General features: G+C 42.2%; 1 protein-coding gene across 1 annotated transcript in view; it reads right to left on the bottom strand.

The window, feature by feature from the left end:
* cux1b (cut-like homeobox 1b) overlaps nt 1-16,731 on the bottom strand; it is a 37,117-nt gene extending 20,386 nt beyond the window's left edge. Inside the window, exons 1-5 of the mRNA XM_051665173.1 lie at nt 16,579-16,731; nt 9,667-9,777; nt 4,503-4,550; nt 4,352-4,430; nt 4,131-4,268 (exon numbers count right to left, since the gene is read on the bottom strand). Of these exons, the coding sequence (XP_051521133.1) occupies nt 4,131-4,268; nt 4,352-4,430; nt 4,503-4,550; nt 9,667-9,777; nt 16,579-16,641 (439 nt within the window). The 5' untranslated portion in view covers nt 16,642-16,731. The remainder of the gene's footprint in view (nt 1-4,130; nt 4,269-4,351; nt 4,431-4,502; nt 4,551-9,666; nt 9,778-16,578) is intronic.
* Nucleotides 16,732-16,924: the final 193 nt, after the last annotated feature.

The raw sequence follows: 16,924 nt of genomic DNA, 5'->3' as shown, positions 1-16,924 counted from the left end.
CTGACACGTGTACAGATAACTGACATGTCTGAATAAATGAGCAAAAGACCCACAAGTGTTTTTATCCGTGCTCTCCCCCTTCATCGCTGCTTGACTTCGGTGAAAAAAGATAAAAGATAAAACTTTATTGAATGGCATTTTGGCTCTGGTAAGTAAACACCAGTATCACCTTTTCATGATTTATAAATAGAAAAAAATGTTTTGCATCCACAGCGCAGCACAATGATGACATGGAATTTGGTCACAAACATGGCGGCGCAGTCATATAGTGACGTCACATGAAAAAGGTAAATTGGGATATTTCACTCGGAGGAGGAAATAAGAAGATAATAACCCTGAAACTGGCCACATGGAATGTGTTAACTTTCCTGGACTCTGACAAAAACAGTGATAGGCCAGAATTGAAGCGTTACAACATTGACATAATTGCACGGAGTGAGACCAGGCTTCTGGATAAATGTTCTCTGAGAGAAGGTGGGGGCTATACCTTCTTCTGTTCCCGGTGGACATCTCCGTAGTGTACGTATAGCAATTAAGAACAGCCTACTAACAAACCGAACATGTCTCTGCAAATCTCCCATGCCAAGAAGCATTTTGCTACCCTTCCCACTGCAAATGCATCTCAAGTCAATTTTATTTGTATTGTGCTTTTCACAACTCACATGGTTTCAAAGCAGCTTGACAGAAAATTAAGCCATAATATCTTAGCAGTTTAAATAAAACATGATTGAAAATCATGCTGTGGAGAGATGGGCGTGGCCGAGCGCCGTCTATGGAGAGCGAGGCCGGAAGAGAGAGAACGGTAAGGATTGACACCTGGGGAAAATTATCTCTGACAGCTGTGTTGTGTTAACACTGAAAGCTGGAGGGAGATAAAAGAGGAGCGGAGCCGCAGTGAAGAGAGCGGTGAGACCTGAAGCTGAAAACACTGTGGATGGGTTCTGTTGCTGTGCTACATTGATAAAATGTTTACGTTTATGTGAAACCTTGGAATAAGGACTTCGTTAAGCTTTTGTGTGAAAGCAGAAGAAATAAATCACCCTTAGTGTGAGCTGGTTCCTGCATCCAAATTTCCACCTTTAACTGACCTGACAGTGTCACAGTGGCTCCGAAACCCAAGAAAAAGGAAGGAATCATCCCAGCACCAAGCCCTACTGGATCTGCACGTGGAGCAGGAGCAGCAGTTCCGGGTGGTCCTTCAGACCCAGGCTGAGGACCAGCAGGTGCTGTGGAGCTTGTTGCCCCAGGGGGAAACTGCAGCCGTGACCCTGGCCACAACTTCGGCCATTCATCACATCAAAGATGGGCCCACAGGATGACCCGGAGGCATTCATAGAGTTGTTTTGAGTGGACGGCTGAATCCTGGGGATGGCCCAACAACCAGTGGGTGGTCCGCCTCTTGCCGTGGTTGACCGGGGAGGCCCAACTCATGGCCCAGCAGCTTCCGGTGGTAGACCTCCTGGAATATGAGAAGCTGCAGTGAGCCAGAACAGCATTGCCAGCAGTTCCGTTCTCTGACATTTGGTGAGCTCGGCCACCCGTTTGCCTTTTGCTCAACATCTCCGTGACTCCAGCCGGCAGTGGTTGCTGACAGCAGAACGTGACACTGCGGCAGTAGTAGATCTGGTGGTGCTGGAGCAATTTATTCCCCGGATACCAAAATGGATGGCGGAATGGGTCCAGTGCCACTGTCCGGTGTCGCTGAATGTAGCTGTCCAGCTGGCTGAGGACCACTTGGTGGCGGTTCAGGGGGCTGGCGAGCCCTCTTTTCTCTCTTTCTTTCCTTCTGCCCCCACCCCTTCCTCTTGTCCTCGTCCTGTTCCTACTCCATGGAAATGGGAAGTTGTACCCCCTAAACTGGTTCCCCGGGCCAGGGGATCTTTCAACCCACCAGTTTCCGCTATCTCTCTACACTCTCTTCCCCAGGTTGGTAAATCCGCTGCCACAGGAGCGGGCGTGAAGTCTGGTCCAGTCTGCTGGAGCTGCGGGGAACCTGGGCACTTCAAGGACTGATGCCCTGCGATGGAGGTGGGGACAATGGTCCGGAAGCCGGACATGCAGGAGTGTACCGGACACCTGTGAGTATTAAGAAGGGTACATACCAAGCCTTGGTGTATTCAGGTTCAGGTTTGGGTACAGACCGAAGGGTGAAGGTAAAGTGTGTGCACAGGGATGTTCAAAATGACCCTTTAGTGGTGGTCATATTTCAATTTTGGGGACAAAAGCATTGTGTCGAGGCTGCGGTTAGTCCCCGCCTCACCAATCCACTAACTTCGGGTACGAATTGGCCAGAATTTACATCTTTAATGAGGGGAATTTGTGTGGATGGGTCCTGAAACAAAGTGTATCAGTGAGGGTGGGTGATTTGCTGGCTGGGGAATCCTCTAAGGCCGCGACTTCCCCCGGCCTTAGAAGATTCCCAGCAGGGGATTTCCCTCTGGAGCAGATACGAGATGAAAGTGAAAGTGATTTATGGTCAACGCCTCCAGCCAGACATTGTGCTATCATATCCATATTTTTCAATTGTTAAGGATCAGTTGTAACAAGTGACGCAGGACTCTCAAACAAAAGAAGACACAACCCAATTGTTTGTACCAAAGAAGCACCTCATTATAATATGATGGCGAGTCACTTAGGGCAGGAAAAACACTAAACGTCTGATGGCCCTCTTATTGGCCGGGCATTCACGGGGATGTTTGCAGGTGGTGTGCGGCATGCCGTGAATGGCATTTTGAGATGGCACTGAAAAAATCTACCAAAGATCACCACTATCGATGTATATTGCATTATCCAAGCCACCTCTTTTCACTGAGTAAACAGGAAAAGGGATTTAAAGAGTATTGCAGCATCGTATTGAAGACACAGGAGGCCGATCTCATAAACTGTTTATTTAAGGCTGTTGTCGGCTACAGCCATGCCGTAAACTCTGTAACTGTTTGGAGAACCACACTTTTCGTAAAGGATAGTAGCAGAGACTAAAAACAAAATGTTTTTCATTTCGATTCGTTCTGAGCAAAAATTGTATTTTTTCGTTCCGGTTCAAAAGTTCTGCAGCCTCCTTTACAAATGTTTACCGGTTAGAACAAAATAAAAGAACGGTTAAAAATTACGTTCTTTTTAAAATTAAAGGTCTCTGTGCTAAGGCGTGGGTGAAGTACCTATTGCAGCATTGCCAGATCTCACAAGAGAAACAAGCTACACGGTCCGGAAAAACAAGCCTAAAATAATCCACTCGCCTCACCAAAATAAGCTAAATTAGTTTAACGGCACAAATTTTTTAACGTCGTTAATGCGTAATATGACACTTTCAATAAACCGTAGTTCATGAGAAGCAAGTCAATTCGTGCAAATGCTGCTAATGTCATATGCATTGCCGTCGGGCAAACAGATGGTTGGAGACATTATGCTGAGACCTGCGCCAAGCATTTTATCAATGTAGCACAGCAACAGAACATGCCCGCAAAGCACAGATAGAGCTCCTAACATTGTAACCTCATTGGTCCCTGGATACGTAGGAGTACAGTTGAAATACGTTTTTACTGGCCGGCACCTCCAGGAAGTGTCCAGAGCAGCATGAAGACCTTTTCATGGACATTGTTGACCTCTCCAAAGCCTTCATCATTGAGAACAGGGAGCTTCTGTGGAAAAACCTACACCCAACTCTTCTCCAGCTTCTCCACAAGGAGCTTGAAGACACCAGTGGAACTTAGGCTTGAAGAATACTTGTTAAATATCACAATGCTTCAAGCAACTACCTTTCTATCAAGTGTGTACTTGAGCTGCAGTATGCTGATGACTGCGCTCTTGTGGCCCGACAGAAGACCTTCAGTCTGTACTTCCTATCCATTAATACAAACAAGACTGAGGTGGTCTGCCAATGGAGCTCCTGCCCACAATACCTACCTACACCATCAAAAATAACTCAATAACAATAGTGCCATCATTTCCTCCTTTCAGATGACTGCAGTAATGATCTTGAAATTGAAAAGCCTCGATGCATTTGGGAAACTCAGGCATCACTGACAAAAATCTCCACCTACATACCAAAACTGCTGTCTGCATCACCACCATCATATCATGACCCTTGAAAGGGATCACATTGGATGCCTGCAAGTGTGTGTGTATTTTACCCTGGTTCTTGACTTCAGCAAACTCCTTGTTATATTCCTCCAGTGTTTCTCTCAATTTCTGGTTCTCTGTGTCGATGTCGTTCATTCTCTGAAGCTTCAACAACAGCTGCTGCGACAACTCCAACACTGTCACGGGATCTACACACATTCACACAGAATGAAGATGTACACGCCACATACACATCACTATGTCAGACAGAAAAACAAAACACAGTAATTACCTGGCACATCGATGAGTCGTTTATAGACATTTAGAAAAGCAGTCTCTGCTTCTTTACTCCGTTTACTCAATGAATCAATCTGAAAGAGACAAACATGATATTTGTTGTATCACTGACAGATCAATGAGAGAATGACAGAGATGACACTCACCTCAGACTGAAAACTCTTCAACAGTGGAGACACAAGCTTCCTCAGATCCTACAACACAAACACAACACAATCAACTCAACACACACAAACACACAATCACACGGATCTACATGTGCCACACACACTTAAACAACTCGGGAAACAGTGTGCAAACCGTCAAAAATATCACGTGTATGAAAATGCCTCTGTATGACTATAAAACTGTAGGACAAACTATCGAAAAATCAAACGTTTTGAAAATCAAATTTTGACTATGGACATTAAAGATATAACAGTAAACACAAGTCTGTGACAGTGTGTGTATTATTATTACCACACTAAACTCAGATTACTTTTAAATGTAATAGTTTATACATTACTGAGTTACGGATAGCAAATGTAATTAATCATGTACATCATTACTTTAAGGCTGCAACTAACGATCATTTTTTCAATCGATTAATCTCTCTATCGATTATTTTTCGATTAGTCGATTAATCTAACGATTTTATTTTTTTTATACATTTGATTATTTTCTGATTATTTGATTAATCCTTTGGCCATTAATCTTTCAATGTTTTTTTCAAACATTTTCTCATAAAAATATTTATAAATAAAAGATTCCCAACATAAAACAAATAATGTGCCAAGAAATAAAAAGCATCTATCAGTAATACAAATGTCCATCAGTCCAACATAAATTCAGCCCCCCCCCCCAAAAAAAGATTTAGGGCATCATTTATTACAGTTATAGCATACAGTATTAGCATACAGTTATTAGTTATAATATTTATATAGTTATATAGTTTATGGAAAAAATCTTGCACATTGCTTTGCCTTTTCCTGAGACACAAAAAGACACAAAATACAATTAGTGACGTTTTTTACATGAAATCTATGAATGAACTTTTATCTAATGATACTATTCATCACAAAAGATAAAATTTATTATGCAGTGTAGGCCTAATTAGGAAAGGTGTTGTTTACTATATTCTGCCATTAGTTACCGTGAATAGTGTTGAGTATGATTTACTTCAATGGCTAGTGCCAATTGTAATCGGAAAAGCATATGTATTATTTATTTGCAAAACGTTGCTTACACCGACTTAGAGCGTAACGTTAATGTAAATCTACATTTAGTTTCATAGGTCTATATGTGCATAAACAAACTGCTTACAACTTGCAAATGCACTGGAAAGCGGCGTTGCCATACTAGCCATTAGCATCTACTGTAGGGAGTCTTCATTGTGTTTTTGTGTGAACCATGACAGATAAGGAGGCAACGATGACTCCCAGGCACTGGCTAACAACCAACAATCCGACAAAACTCATTGTAATAGTCCAAATACTTAAGCTGCTGTCTCGTCGTTTGAGATTTACGTAATCGACGTCATTGATTACGTCGATGCGTCATTCCGGCCCTACATTACTTTGAATGGAAAGTGGTGTAATTTCGAGATAGTTCACTCAAAAATGAAAATTCAGTCATTGTTTACTCATCCCTGTGTTGTTATAGTCCTATATGACTTTCTTTTTTTTTTTAACACAAAGGGAGAAATTGTTGTTCTCAGTGATGTCAGTGATCACCTCTTCAAGTAGGGCCCTATGGTTTCCGCGTTGCGGAAAACAAGGACGGAATCCCGGAATATATACATAAAAACAGAATTTACTTAGAAACACGGAAACTTGCAGAATTTGCATATTTTTCTGTGTTGGTATTCCAAACCTAAGTGTTTCACATAACTCACGATAGTGTAAAATACTCAAACATAACCAGTCAGAGACTTTTGAATTCTGCTAAAATATGGCCAAATGAGTCAATGTTGCCTTGTAACCATGTCTCGAATATTCACGTTCACACGTGAATTGCCATCATTGATAAGAAACATGTCTAAACGACTTGTCTCCGGTAAGACAACCCGCATCTAAAAAATTAAGAAACACACAATTAGCTGCCAAGTACCGGGCTGGACAATATCCCAATGACTACTATGAGTCTGGCCAACAGCTTTTCTGTAAGTTTTGCCAACACACTATTGACTGGACTCTTAAAGATACGTGCAATGACCATCTAAAACCGAGAGTCCATCTCAAGAACAAGGCGAAATCAACGACTGGTAGCTCAACCCTCCAGGTTTCTATCGAAGCTACCTCATCATCAATAGATGCTAGACGTGAGATTGTTGCAATGTGTGTGGAGACGGTCATACCACTTGAGAAATTGAAGATGCGTCCCTTTCTTGTGAAGCATTGCAAACAGGGAGGCGCACTCCCAGAAAACGAAAGTAGCCTGAGACAGATTCACCTGCCGCACGTCTTTGACCAACACATGCAAAAAGTGCTACAAGAGATCCGGGGAAAGAAAATCTTCGTTGTCGATGAAATCTCAGACAACCGAGATCGGAGTGTCCTTAACACTGTAATAGGTGTTTATTAAATTAGCATTGGCTTTTATTGTAGTAACTCGATTGTAGGTTTAACAATGGCAAGGTATTCTATAACTTTGATTTAGCTCACTGCTGCTTGTAGTTCATGTACATGTCTAATATTAACACCTAAGGCACATTAGTCTATTTGGAAGAATAAGAGTAATTTTCCTTTTTATTTTCTATTTAATTCAACAGGTACTGAAGGCAAATACTTTCTAACCAATGTGATCTTCATGGAGAGCTGCAACTTTTCATCATTTTCTCAGGCAGTGCTGCAGTCTCTCCACACCAGTCAGGTGAACTTAAATGACATTCTGGCAGTGGTAACTGACAATGCATCATATTGTTTTAAAGCCTACAAAGATGTATTGAATGCTTGTGCCATGTCATCAATTTGGTGGGAGAGACCTGGCAACACTACAAATACTTCAGTGAGGTCACAGCTTTAGTGATGTGGTGAAATCTGCTTTCTTCAAAAAACCTGCAAGAAATGGCTGTGCTTTTTGACAATGAAGGAGGCTGTGAAGCCCAAGGTACCTCCTGAGTCGGGAAATACAAGATGGAATAGCTGGTTCGAATCAGTTCAGTACCATGCTGACCATGTCCATCTCAACAAGGAGTTTTTTATGGCTGAGAATTCCTCTGCTCAGGCAGATAGAAACATCTTTGAACTGCTTGATACAGATGACAAGCTAGAGGCCCTGCAGGTGAAGCAGACCTTCATCTCTGAGGGGTGTGGCAAACTAGTTACAGCTCTGAGGGTGCTTGAGGGCACCCACTCTCCCACAGCAGTCTCTGCTTATAACTACATGGAGGATCTTGATTCCTACTTAGTTAATGGAACAGTCAAAACCCATGGCTTTGGGGCCAAAACTGATGAGCTGCTGAACCAAATGACCATGCAACAGAAGAGTGATGTACTTGATCACCTTCATGACGGATTTCACATTGCATTTGAAAAATGTTCAAAGCACTGGGATGTCCATCCTGCCAGGGAGATCTACAAGATGATCAGAGTGTTTGATCCCAGACAGGCACCTGTGATGGAGAGGTATGTTGAGGCCTATGGTACTCTGTGGGCTCTGAAGTGCCCATCTCCAGAGCTCAGTGAGGAGTGGGCTGCATATCAACATAGTGTCCGAAATGAAGCCCTCTCAACTTCCCTGGACCTTGCTGACTACTGGAAAGGCACAAGCCAACGATTTCAAAGGGTTGCTGAAATGGCAATATCCTACATGTATTTTCCAGTCAGTTCAGTTGACTGTGAAAGGAGCTTCAGCAAGTACCAGACACTCCTCATTGACGAGAGAGAGTCTCTTACTGAGCTCAACACCAAGCGCCTTACCATCATGTACTTCAATGGAGATGACTGTGAAAGATGGGAAACGCCCAAGAAAGCAGCACGTTTCAAATGAATTAAATAACATTAACTGAGGGCATTGAGCCACCAGAAAGGACTTTAGTTTGTGCTAAATTCCATTTTTAAGCTACACTTTTATTCGTATATTTTATTTGGCCTACAGGCTAATTATTGCAATTTAATTTCTTTTATTCTCTGGTATGAATTATATTTTTGCCCTGAGAACTTTTGAGAGTGCTGAGAGTTTACACTATCCTAAATGTATCCACAGTTTGAATAAAAATATATTGACATATTGCAATTGTTTATGCACGTAGTTGACTTTTTACAAGTAAAAATGGGTAACAAATTAAAAATCCAAACAATTGGAATTTCGAAAAAAATAAAACGGATTTCATAGGGCCCTCTTCAAGCTTCAAAAGAACACAAAAGTATAATTCAGAAGTCTAATAAATTATTCATGAGACTCATGATTGTTATGAAAGCATACGATAAGATTTGATGAGAAACAAACTGAAATCTAATGTATTATTTAGTGAAAATGTTCACTGACTGTTGATCTCCTGTGCGCCTTCGTGAGTCTGCACGCGAGCTTTAGAGCTCTTTGCAGGAGAGCAACAGTAGTTACGCAGCACGCATGAGATGGGGCGTTCAAGCGAAAACTCGTTTTGTTTCGCTTCAAAAGGACCACTAGCAATATTAACAGCAGAAAACAACATAGCTGCACACACACCAGAGAACAGAACTTACAAACACGTCTGAAGAATAGATGTATTTCAATGTCCAACCTTATTTTTTGGAACTGGATTCCTCAATAAAACAGAGAGATGGGGCTGAAGGTAGCTACCATTAACACCGCTCCCCATACCATATTACAGAGTCTGTTCTCTGGTGTGTGTGCAGCTGTGTTATGTTGTTAATATCGCTGGTGGTCCTGTTGAAGTGAAACAAAACGAGTTTTTGCTTAAACGCCCCATCTCATGCGTGCTGAGTAACTACTGTTGCTCTTGTGCCAGTAGCTCTAAAGCTCGCGTGCACACTGTCTCACGAATGTGCACAGGAGATTAACGGTCGATCAAGAGTTTTGCTTAATAATACAGTAGGTTTCGGTTTGTTTCTCACCAAACCTTATCTTATTCCTTCTTTAGAATCTTGAAGAGGTGGTCACCATAAACTGCCATTGTATGACATCACTGAGAACAACATTTTTCGAAAATTTCTCGCTTTGTGTTAAGAAAAAGAAATTCATATGGGGTAATAACACAGTGATGAGTAAACAATGACTGAATTTTCATTTTCGGGTGAACTAATCCTTTAAATACTTTGCATCACAAAACTGTGTTTCTCAGTCACTTGGCTGAGCGCACACACACACACGTGAGATCATCAAACGGACCTCTGGTGTGTTCTTCTTGAATTCACGGCTCTGCTCGATTAGTTTCTTTCTGGACGTCTCGCTCTCATCCTGTCTGCTGGCCAGAAGTGTGGCGGTGCTGTCCAGCTCTCTCTGCAGGGAACAAACATCACAGTCTTTACACACTCGGAACAATACACCACATAACATGCTCATCTAAAAGTTTTCTCAGTCAAACACAAATGTCACACTGATTGTTACCAATTACCATGGTGACTGTGTGTCTAAGTGTTCATCTTTGGGATTAAACCAGCAAACTTTAACCATTACATGTCACATCATTATCAGAATCAGAATGAGCTTTATTACCAAGTATGCTTACACACACAAGGAATTTGTCTTGGTGACAGAAGCTTCCAGTACACAACAATACAAAAACAACAACAAGACATAGATAATAATAAAAAATAAAATATAATTATACACATATGTACAGACACACATACATACATACACACATACACATGGGTAGTGCAAATTTAATACAATCTGTTATGTACAGTGCAAATGTTTTTTGTTTTGTTTTTCTTTCCCAGAGGAATGTAATGGCAGAAGAAGTTGGATGTGTTGGATAAATATAAGAAAGACTAAACGGTGTATTGCACATAGTTATTGCTCAATGGGGCAGTTTTAACTGTTCATGAGATGGATAGCCTGAGGGAAAAAACTGTTCCTGTGCCTGACGGTTCTGGTGCTCAGAGCTCTGAAGCGTCGGCCAGAAGGCAACAGTTCAAAAAGGTAGTGGGCAGGGTGAGTGGGGTCCAGAGTTATTTTTCCAGCCTTTTTCCTCACTCTGGAAGTGTATAGTTCTCGAAGGGGGGGGCAACCAGTAATCCTCTCAGCAGTCCGAACTGTTCTTTGTAGTCTTCTGATGTCTGATTTCGTAGCTGAACCAAACCAGACAGTTATAGAAGTGCAGAAGACAGACTCAATGACCGCTGAGTAGAACTGTATCAGCAGCACCTGTGGCAGGTTGAACTTCCTCAGCTGGTGAAGGAATATTAAAGACCTCCATAAAGATGTCTTGATGTGTGTGATGTGAAGTAACAGATGAACTGTACAGTTTCATTATAAAAGATTTAGAGTAACTGCCACTAAAAACTGTGCTGATATCATGTTTATCTGAACGAGGTGTCAGTGTCCTGTGAGATGACCAGTTGATATCAAACGTTGTGTCCGAAATTGTTCACTCATTCCCCATTTCCTATATAGTGAATGGCAGTGAGTGCACTATATCTGAACTAGTGATGGGCAGATCAATCATAAAGTATCGATACTTCCGATACTGATGTTGTATCAAAAATATCGATCCTCACACAAAAATATTAATTCTAATTTATTTTAAACTAGGGATAGTATCATTTGAACATGAACAATAATCATAAGCTTCAAAGTGAAATAAATGGATTAGGCTATATGAGCAAATACTTGTGCAGGATGGGAAAGATTTCTTCCGCTCATCGTGATTAATTGTGTGGTAACTATGGTTTAACTAAATCCCAGGGTTAAGCTATAGTTAATGTAATGAAACCATGGTTCATTTTTGTAAGGGTAAACAAAATAGAAGTCTCATAATTTTCTGCTTAGGCTCACAAATGTAAAAAAAAAAAAAAAAAAAAAAAAAGAATAATGATGAATTATGACTAAAAATAATATTTTAAATTACCCATTTTATCCAAAGTAATTGCAAAAAAATCATTTTAACAGAAGTATCGGTATTGACGATATTTGATTTGAAATTACTGGTATCGGATAATTGTATATTAATACGATAAATCTTCATTCTGTTTGTCATTTTTAATATATATGTTAATATAAAGAGTAAACACATTTTATCAAATGTACGTTATTGTATTTATTTATTATACTTTAGTATCTTTAAACTCCAATACAAGCTGGGTAGCGTTTCATCCGACCAAATTATCATAACCTACATGTTATAACCGAATATTTATATCATCCACAGAATTATTTCCACTGTGTGCAGTCTCCTGAGTTAAAATAATATCACCTCAGTGAATTATTTAGTAAATAAATAATTATTCAGCTTAATTCTGTACAAATCTAAATAGAGTACATTTACCTCTCTATATGTTATTATGTTATTTTAATCAAGTAATGATTTGTCAAAAAGTAATTGAATACATTCAGCAGGAAATAAGGAGTGAAGGAAGCAGTAAACTCCCAGCTCGTACTGGGCAATCAACAGTCGTCAAGTGTACACTCGAAATTAGAATGCACCGTGTGTAAGAACAAGTGAACAAAAGTGGGGAACGAGATGTAGGGAATGAATTCAGACACCACTACAAAATGGCCGACACCCGAAACAATGATTGGACTCAAGATGGCGCAGAGTTTGGCTGCTGCGTTGCAAGCTCCGACACAAAATGTTAGTGTTTTGTTTGTTTTGTTTACAATTCTTATGTTTTTTTTTGTCTTGGATGTTGTCTGCCTTATTGTCTACGACAGACCAACACTTTTGGACATTGGTTCAGCAATCACACACCGTAAACCGGACTTCAAATTCCTCGATGCCGACCCGCTGTTTACAAACACGCAAGCGGAGCCCTTTGTCTGGGCAGCACGGCCGCAGAAACGCAGGAGGAAAAGGGGAAACAGAGCCGGCGTTCTCATCAGAGTAAGACGGCGTGCAAATCGACCCCCGCTACCCAGTATTCTACTGGCAAATGTTCAATCTCTGGATAACAAGCTCTGCGAGCTGAAAGCGCGGATCTCTTTCCAACGAGAGACGAGGGACTACTGCATTATCTGCCTAACAGAAACTTGGATGTCTGCGGAGATTCCAGACTCAGCCATTGAACCCGCGGGGTTCTCCATGCTCCGAGAGGACAGAGCGAAAGACCTCTCAGGTAAAACTAGAGGTGGTGGTGTATGTTTTATGATCAACAAATCCTGGTGTGATCAGAGGAACGTACATTCTATCAAGTCTTTCTGTTCTCCTGATCTGGAATTTCTTATGCTTCTGTGTCGACCATTCTGGCTACCGAGGGAATTCACAGCGGTCATTATCACTCCTGTGTACATCCCCCCACAAGCCGACACAGACCGGGCACTCAAGGAACCGTATGGGATTATAAGTGAGCAGAAAACCGCGCACCCTGAGGCCGCGTTCATTGTGACCGGGGACTTTAATAAAGCCAGTTTAAAATCAGTCGCACCAAAATATCACCAGCACATTAGTTTCAACACACGAGGGGACCGGGTTTTGGATCATTGCTACTCTCCCTTCCAGGACGGCTACAAATCCCTCCCCCGCCCACCATTTGGCAAATCAGACCACTCTTCCATTCTGCTTCTGCCCGCTTACAGGCAGAAACTGAAACAGGAAGCACCCACCCTCAGAACGATCCAGTGCTGGTCGGACCAATCAGACTCTACGCTACAAGACTGTTTTGATCGCACGGACTGGGAGATGTTCCGGTCTGCCTCTGATGACGACATCGAGCTTTACGCTGATAGCATAATGTGTTTCATCAGAACGTGCGTAGAGGAAGTGATTCCGACCAGAACAATACGGGTCTATCTGAACCAGAAAACTTGGATTAATAGCGATGTTCGCGTGACACTTAATGCGCGGACCTCCGCTTTTAATTCCGGGAACACAGAGAACCATAAACAAGCCAGTTATGCCCTCCATCAGAACCGCAAAACTTCAGTACAGGAACAAGATTGAAGGACAGTTTAACACCACCAACTCTAGAAGCATGTGGCAGAGAATTAATATCATCACGGACTTTAAAGGGAATAAAAACTCCACCATGAACACTGCTGCCTCTCTCCCGGATAAGCTAAATACTTTTTATGCTCGTTTCGAGGGAAATAACACCGCCCTCGCGGAGAGAGCTCTCGCGGCTGAAGCTACAGAGGTTAGTTCACTCTCCGTCTCTGTAGTGGATGTAACCCGATCCTTCCGACGGGTGAATATCCGCAAAGCCGCGGGTCCAGACGGCATTCCGGGCCGCGTCATCAGAGCGTGTGCGAACCAACTGGCTGGTGTTTTTACGGACATTTTCAACCTTTCCCTCTCCTTGTCTGTAGTCCCCACATGCTTTAAAACATCCACCATTGTGCATGTTCCAAAGCAATCAAAAATCACTTGCTTAAATGACTGACGTCCTGTTGCTCTGACCCCCATCATCAGCAAATGCTTTGAGAGACTAATCAGAGATTACATCTGCTCTGTGCTGCCTCTCTCTCTTGACCCATTGCAGTTTGCTTACCGCAACAACCGCTCCACTGATGATGCCATTGCATCTACAATACACACTGCTCTCTCCCACCTGGAAAAAAGAACACTTATGTGAGAATGCTGTTTGTAGACTACAGCTCAGCATTCAACACCATAGTGCCCTCCAAGCTAGATGAGAAACTCCGGGCTCTGGGCTTAAACAGCTCGCTGTGCAGCTGGATCCTGGACTTCCTGTCAAGCAGACGCCAGGTGGTTAGAATAGGCAGCAACATCTCCTCATCACTGACCCTCAACACTGGAGCCCCACAGGGCTGTGTTCTCAGCCCACTACTGTATTCCTTGTACACACATGACTGTGTGGCAACACACAGCTCCAATGCCATCATTAAGTTTGCTGATGACACGACGGTGGTAGGTCTGATCACTGACAATGATGAAACAGCCTACAGAGAGGAGGTGCACACTCTGACACACTGGTGTCAGGAGCACAACCTCTCCCTCAACGTCAGTAAGACAAAGGAGCTTGTGGTGGACTTCAGGAGAAGAGAAAGAGAACACAGTCCCATCACCATCAATGGAGCACCAGTGGAGAGAGTCAGCAGCTTCAAGTTCCTGGGTGTCCACATCACTGAGGAACTCATATGGTCCGTCCACACTGAAGTCGTTGTGAAGAAGGCTCATTAGCGCCTCTTCTTCCTGAAACGGCTGAGGAAGTTTGGAATGAACCACCACATCCTCACACGGTTCTACACCTGCACTGTAGAGAGCATCCTGACTGGCTGCATCTCCGCCTGGTACGGCAATAGCACCGCCCACAACCGCAAAGCACTGCAAAGGGTGGTGCGAACTGCCAGACACATCATCGGAGGTGAGCTTCCCTCCCTCCAGGATATATATACAAGGCAGTGTGTGAAAAAAGCTCGGAGGATCATCAGAGACTCCAGCCACCCGAGCCATGGGCTGTTCTCACTGCTACCATCAGGCAGGCGGTATCGCAACATCAGGACCCGCACCAGCCGACTCCATGATAGCTTCTTCCCCCAAGCAATCAGACTTTTGAACTCTTGATCTCCCACGATCAAATACATCAGCACTGCACTTTATTAATCTTATAATCTCACACTTGACTGTCATAAATTATATTATTATTATATTATATTCACTCTTAACAACTATCAACCGACAGCCTGTATGTCAATACAGTACAATACATCCTACTGTACATTCTATATATACTATTTTATTGTATAATGTGTATTCTATATTGTGTGTATGTGTATTCTATATTGTGTGTATTGTATACTGTACATTGTATGTTATTATTTGTATATTGTGTTGTGTGTAATTATGGGTATATTAGATTTTAAATTGCATTGTGTTAATTTGATGTTTATTGTAAATTGGTATATGTCTCATCACTGTCACGACTGCTATGTTGATCGGAACTGCACCCAAGAATTTCACACACCATTGCACTTGTGTATATGGTTGTGTGACAATAAAAGTGATTTGATTTGATTTTCATTAAAGCGTTATATAGTGGATAGGGGGCGAAATAGTGCATTATATAGTGGATGGGGGTGAAATAGTGCACTATATAGTGGATAGGGGGCGAAATAGCGCACTATATAGTGGATAGGGGGCGAAATAGCGCACTATATAGTGGATAGGGGGCGAAATAGCGCATTATATAGTGGATGGGGGCAAAATAGTGCACTATATAGTGGATGGGGGCAAAATAGTGCACTATATAGTGGATAGGGGGCGAAATAGCGCACTATATAGTGGATGGGGGCGAAATAGCGCACTATATAGTGGATGGGGGCGAAATAGCGCACTATATAGTGGATGGGGGCGAAATAGCGCACTATATAGTGGATAGGGGGCGAAATAGCGCATTATATAGTGGATGGGGGCAAAATAGTGCACTATATAGTGGATAGGGGGCGAAATAGCGCACTATATAGTGGATGGGGGCGAAATAGCGCACTATATAGTGGATGGGGGCGAAATAGCGCACTATATAGTGGATGGGGCGAAATAGCGCACTATATAGTGGATGGGGCGAAACAGTGCACTATATAGTGGATAGGGGGCGAAATAGTGCACTATATAGTGGATAGGGGGCGAAATAGTGCACTATATAGTGGATAGGGGGCGAAATAGTGCACTATATAGTGGATAGGGGGCGAAATAGTGCACTATATAGTGGATAGGGGCGGCTTTAGAATTACTTGAGTTTTAAGAAGAACAAGAACCAATTGATAGTTTTCAGTGACATTTAATTAATTATTGATCTTTATTGACTATTTTCTTGCTTTTCCGTCTGTTGTTCGTAGTAAAACTATTCAAGGGCTCATGTATTAACTCTGTGTTCCTGATTTTACCTGCTTGGGCAAATTTATCAAGTTATTTATCACGTTTTATTTAACATCAGCGACACAAACACACTCATAATTTACTCATTAATAATCATAAACTCTCATAAGGAGTTATAAAGATACATTAATCTCATTAATGAGGTTAGTTTGTATTGGCATGATGATTGTTTACATTAGTCACTGATCACTGAACCAAGAACATCGATATCCGGTCAATCAATGTATGAACTGTATGTGACATCAGCTCGACACACCTGAATCGACAGTAAAGTGACTCTTTTAAACTCACGATGATCCACTGACCTGTAGCTGCTGTAAGTCAAAGCGCTTCCAGAACTGACACATCGACACCACGTTGGCCGCCATCTTCCCTCATATGCCACACGAGTCACGTGATGAGTGATGTCACTCACACGCACACGCACACACACACACACACACACACACACACACACACACACACACACACACACACACACACACACACACTTTAGTCACACCATTAGTCACGTGACGAGTGATATGAGCGACTTCCTGCAGGTGACGCACTGTGGGACATTCAAATCTCATGATGTTTTTGTTTTTTTAATCTTATTGGAGGTACTTGTAGACTTAAATATATAGTTGTTTAAATCAAAAACGTCATCCC

Source organism: Myxocyprinus asiaticus, chromosome 31, assembly GCF_019703515.2.
Source record: "Myxocyprinus asiaticus isolate MX2 ecotype Aquarium Trade chromosome 31, UBuf_Myxa_2, whole genome shotgun sequence".
Classification (NCBI taxonomy): Eukaryota; Metazoa; Chordata; class Actinopteri; order Cypriniformes; family Catostomidae; genus Myxocyprinus; species Myxocyprinus asiaticus.
Note: the sequence above shows the minus strand (reverse complement) of the source record. Positions and strands in the feature narration are given on the sequence as shown.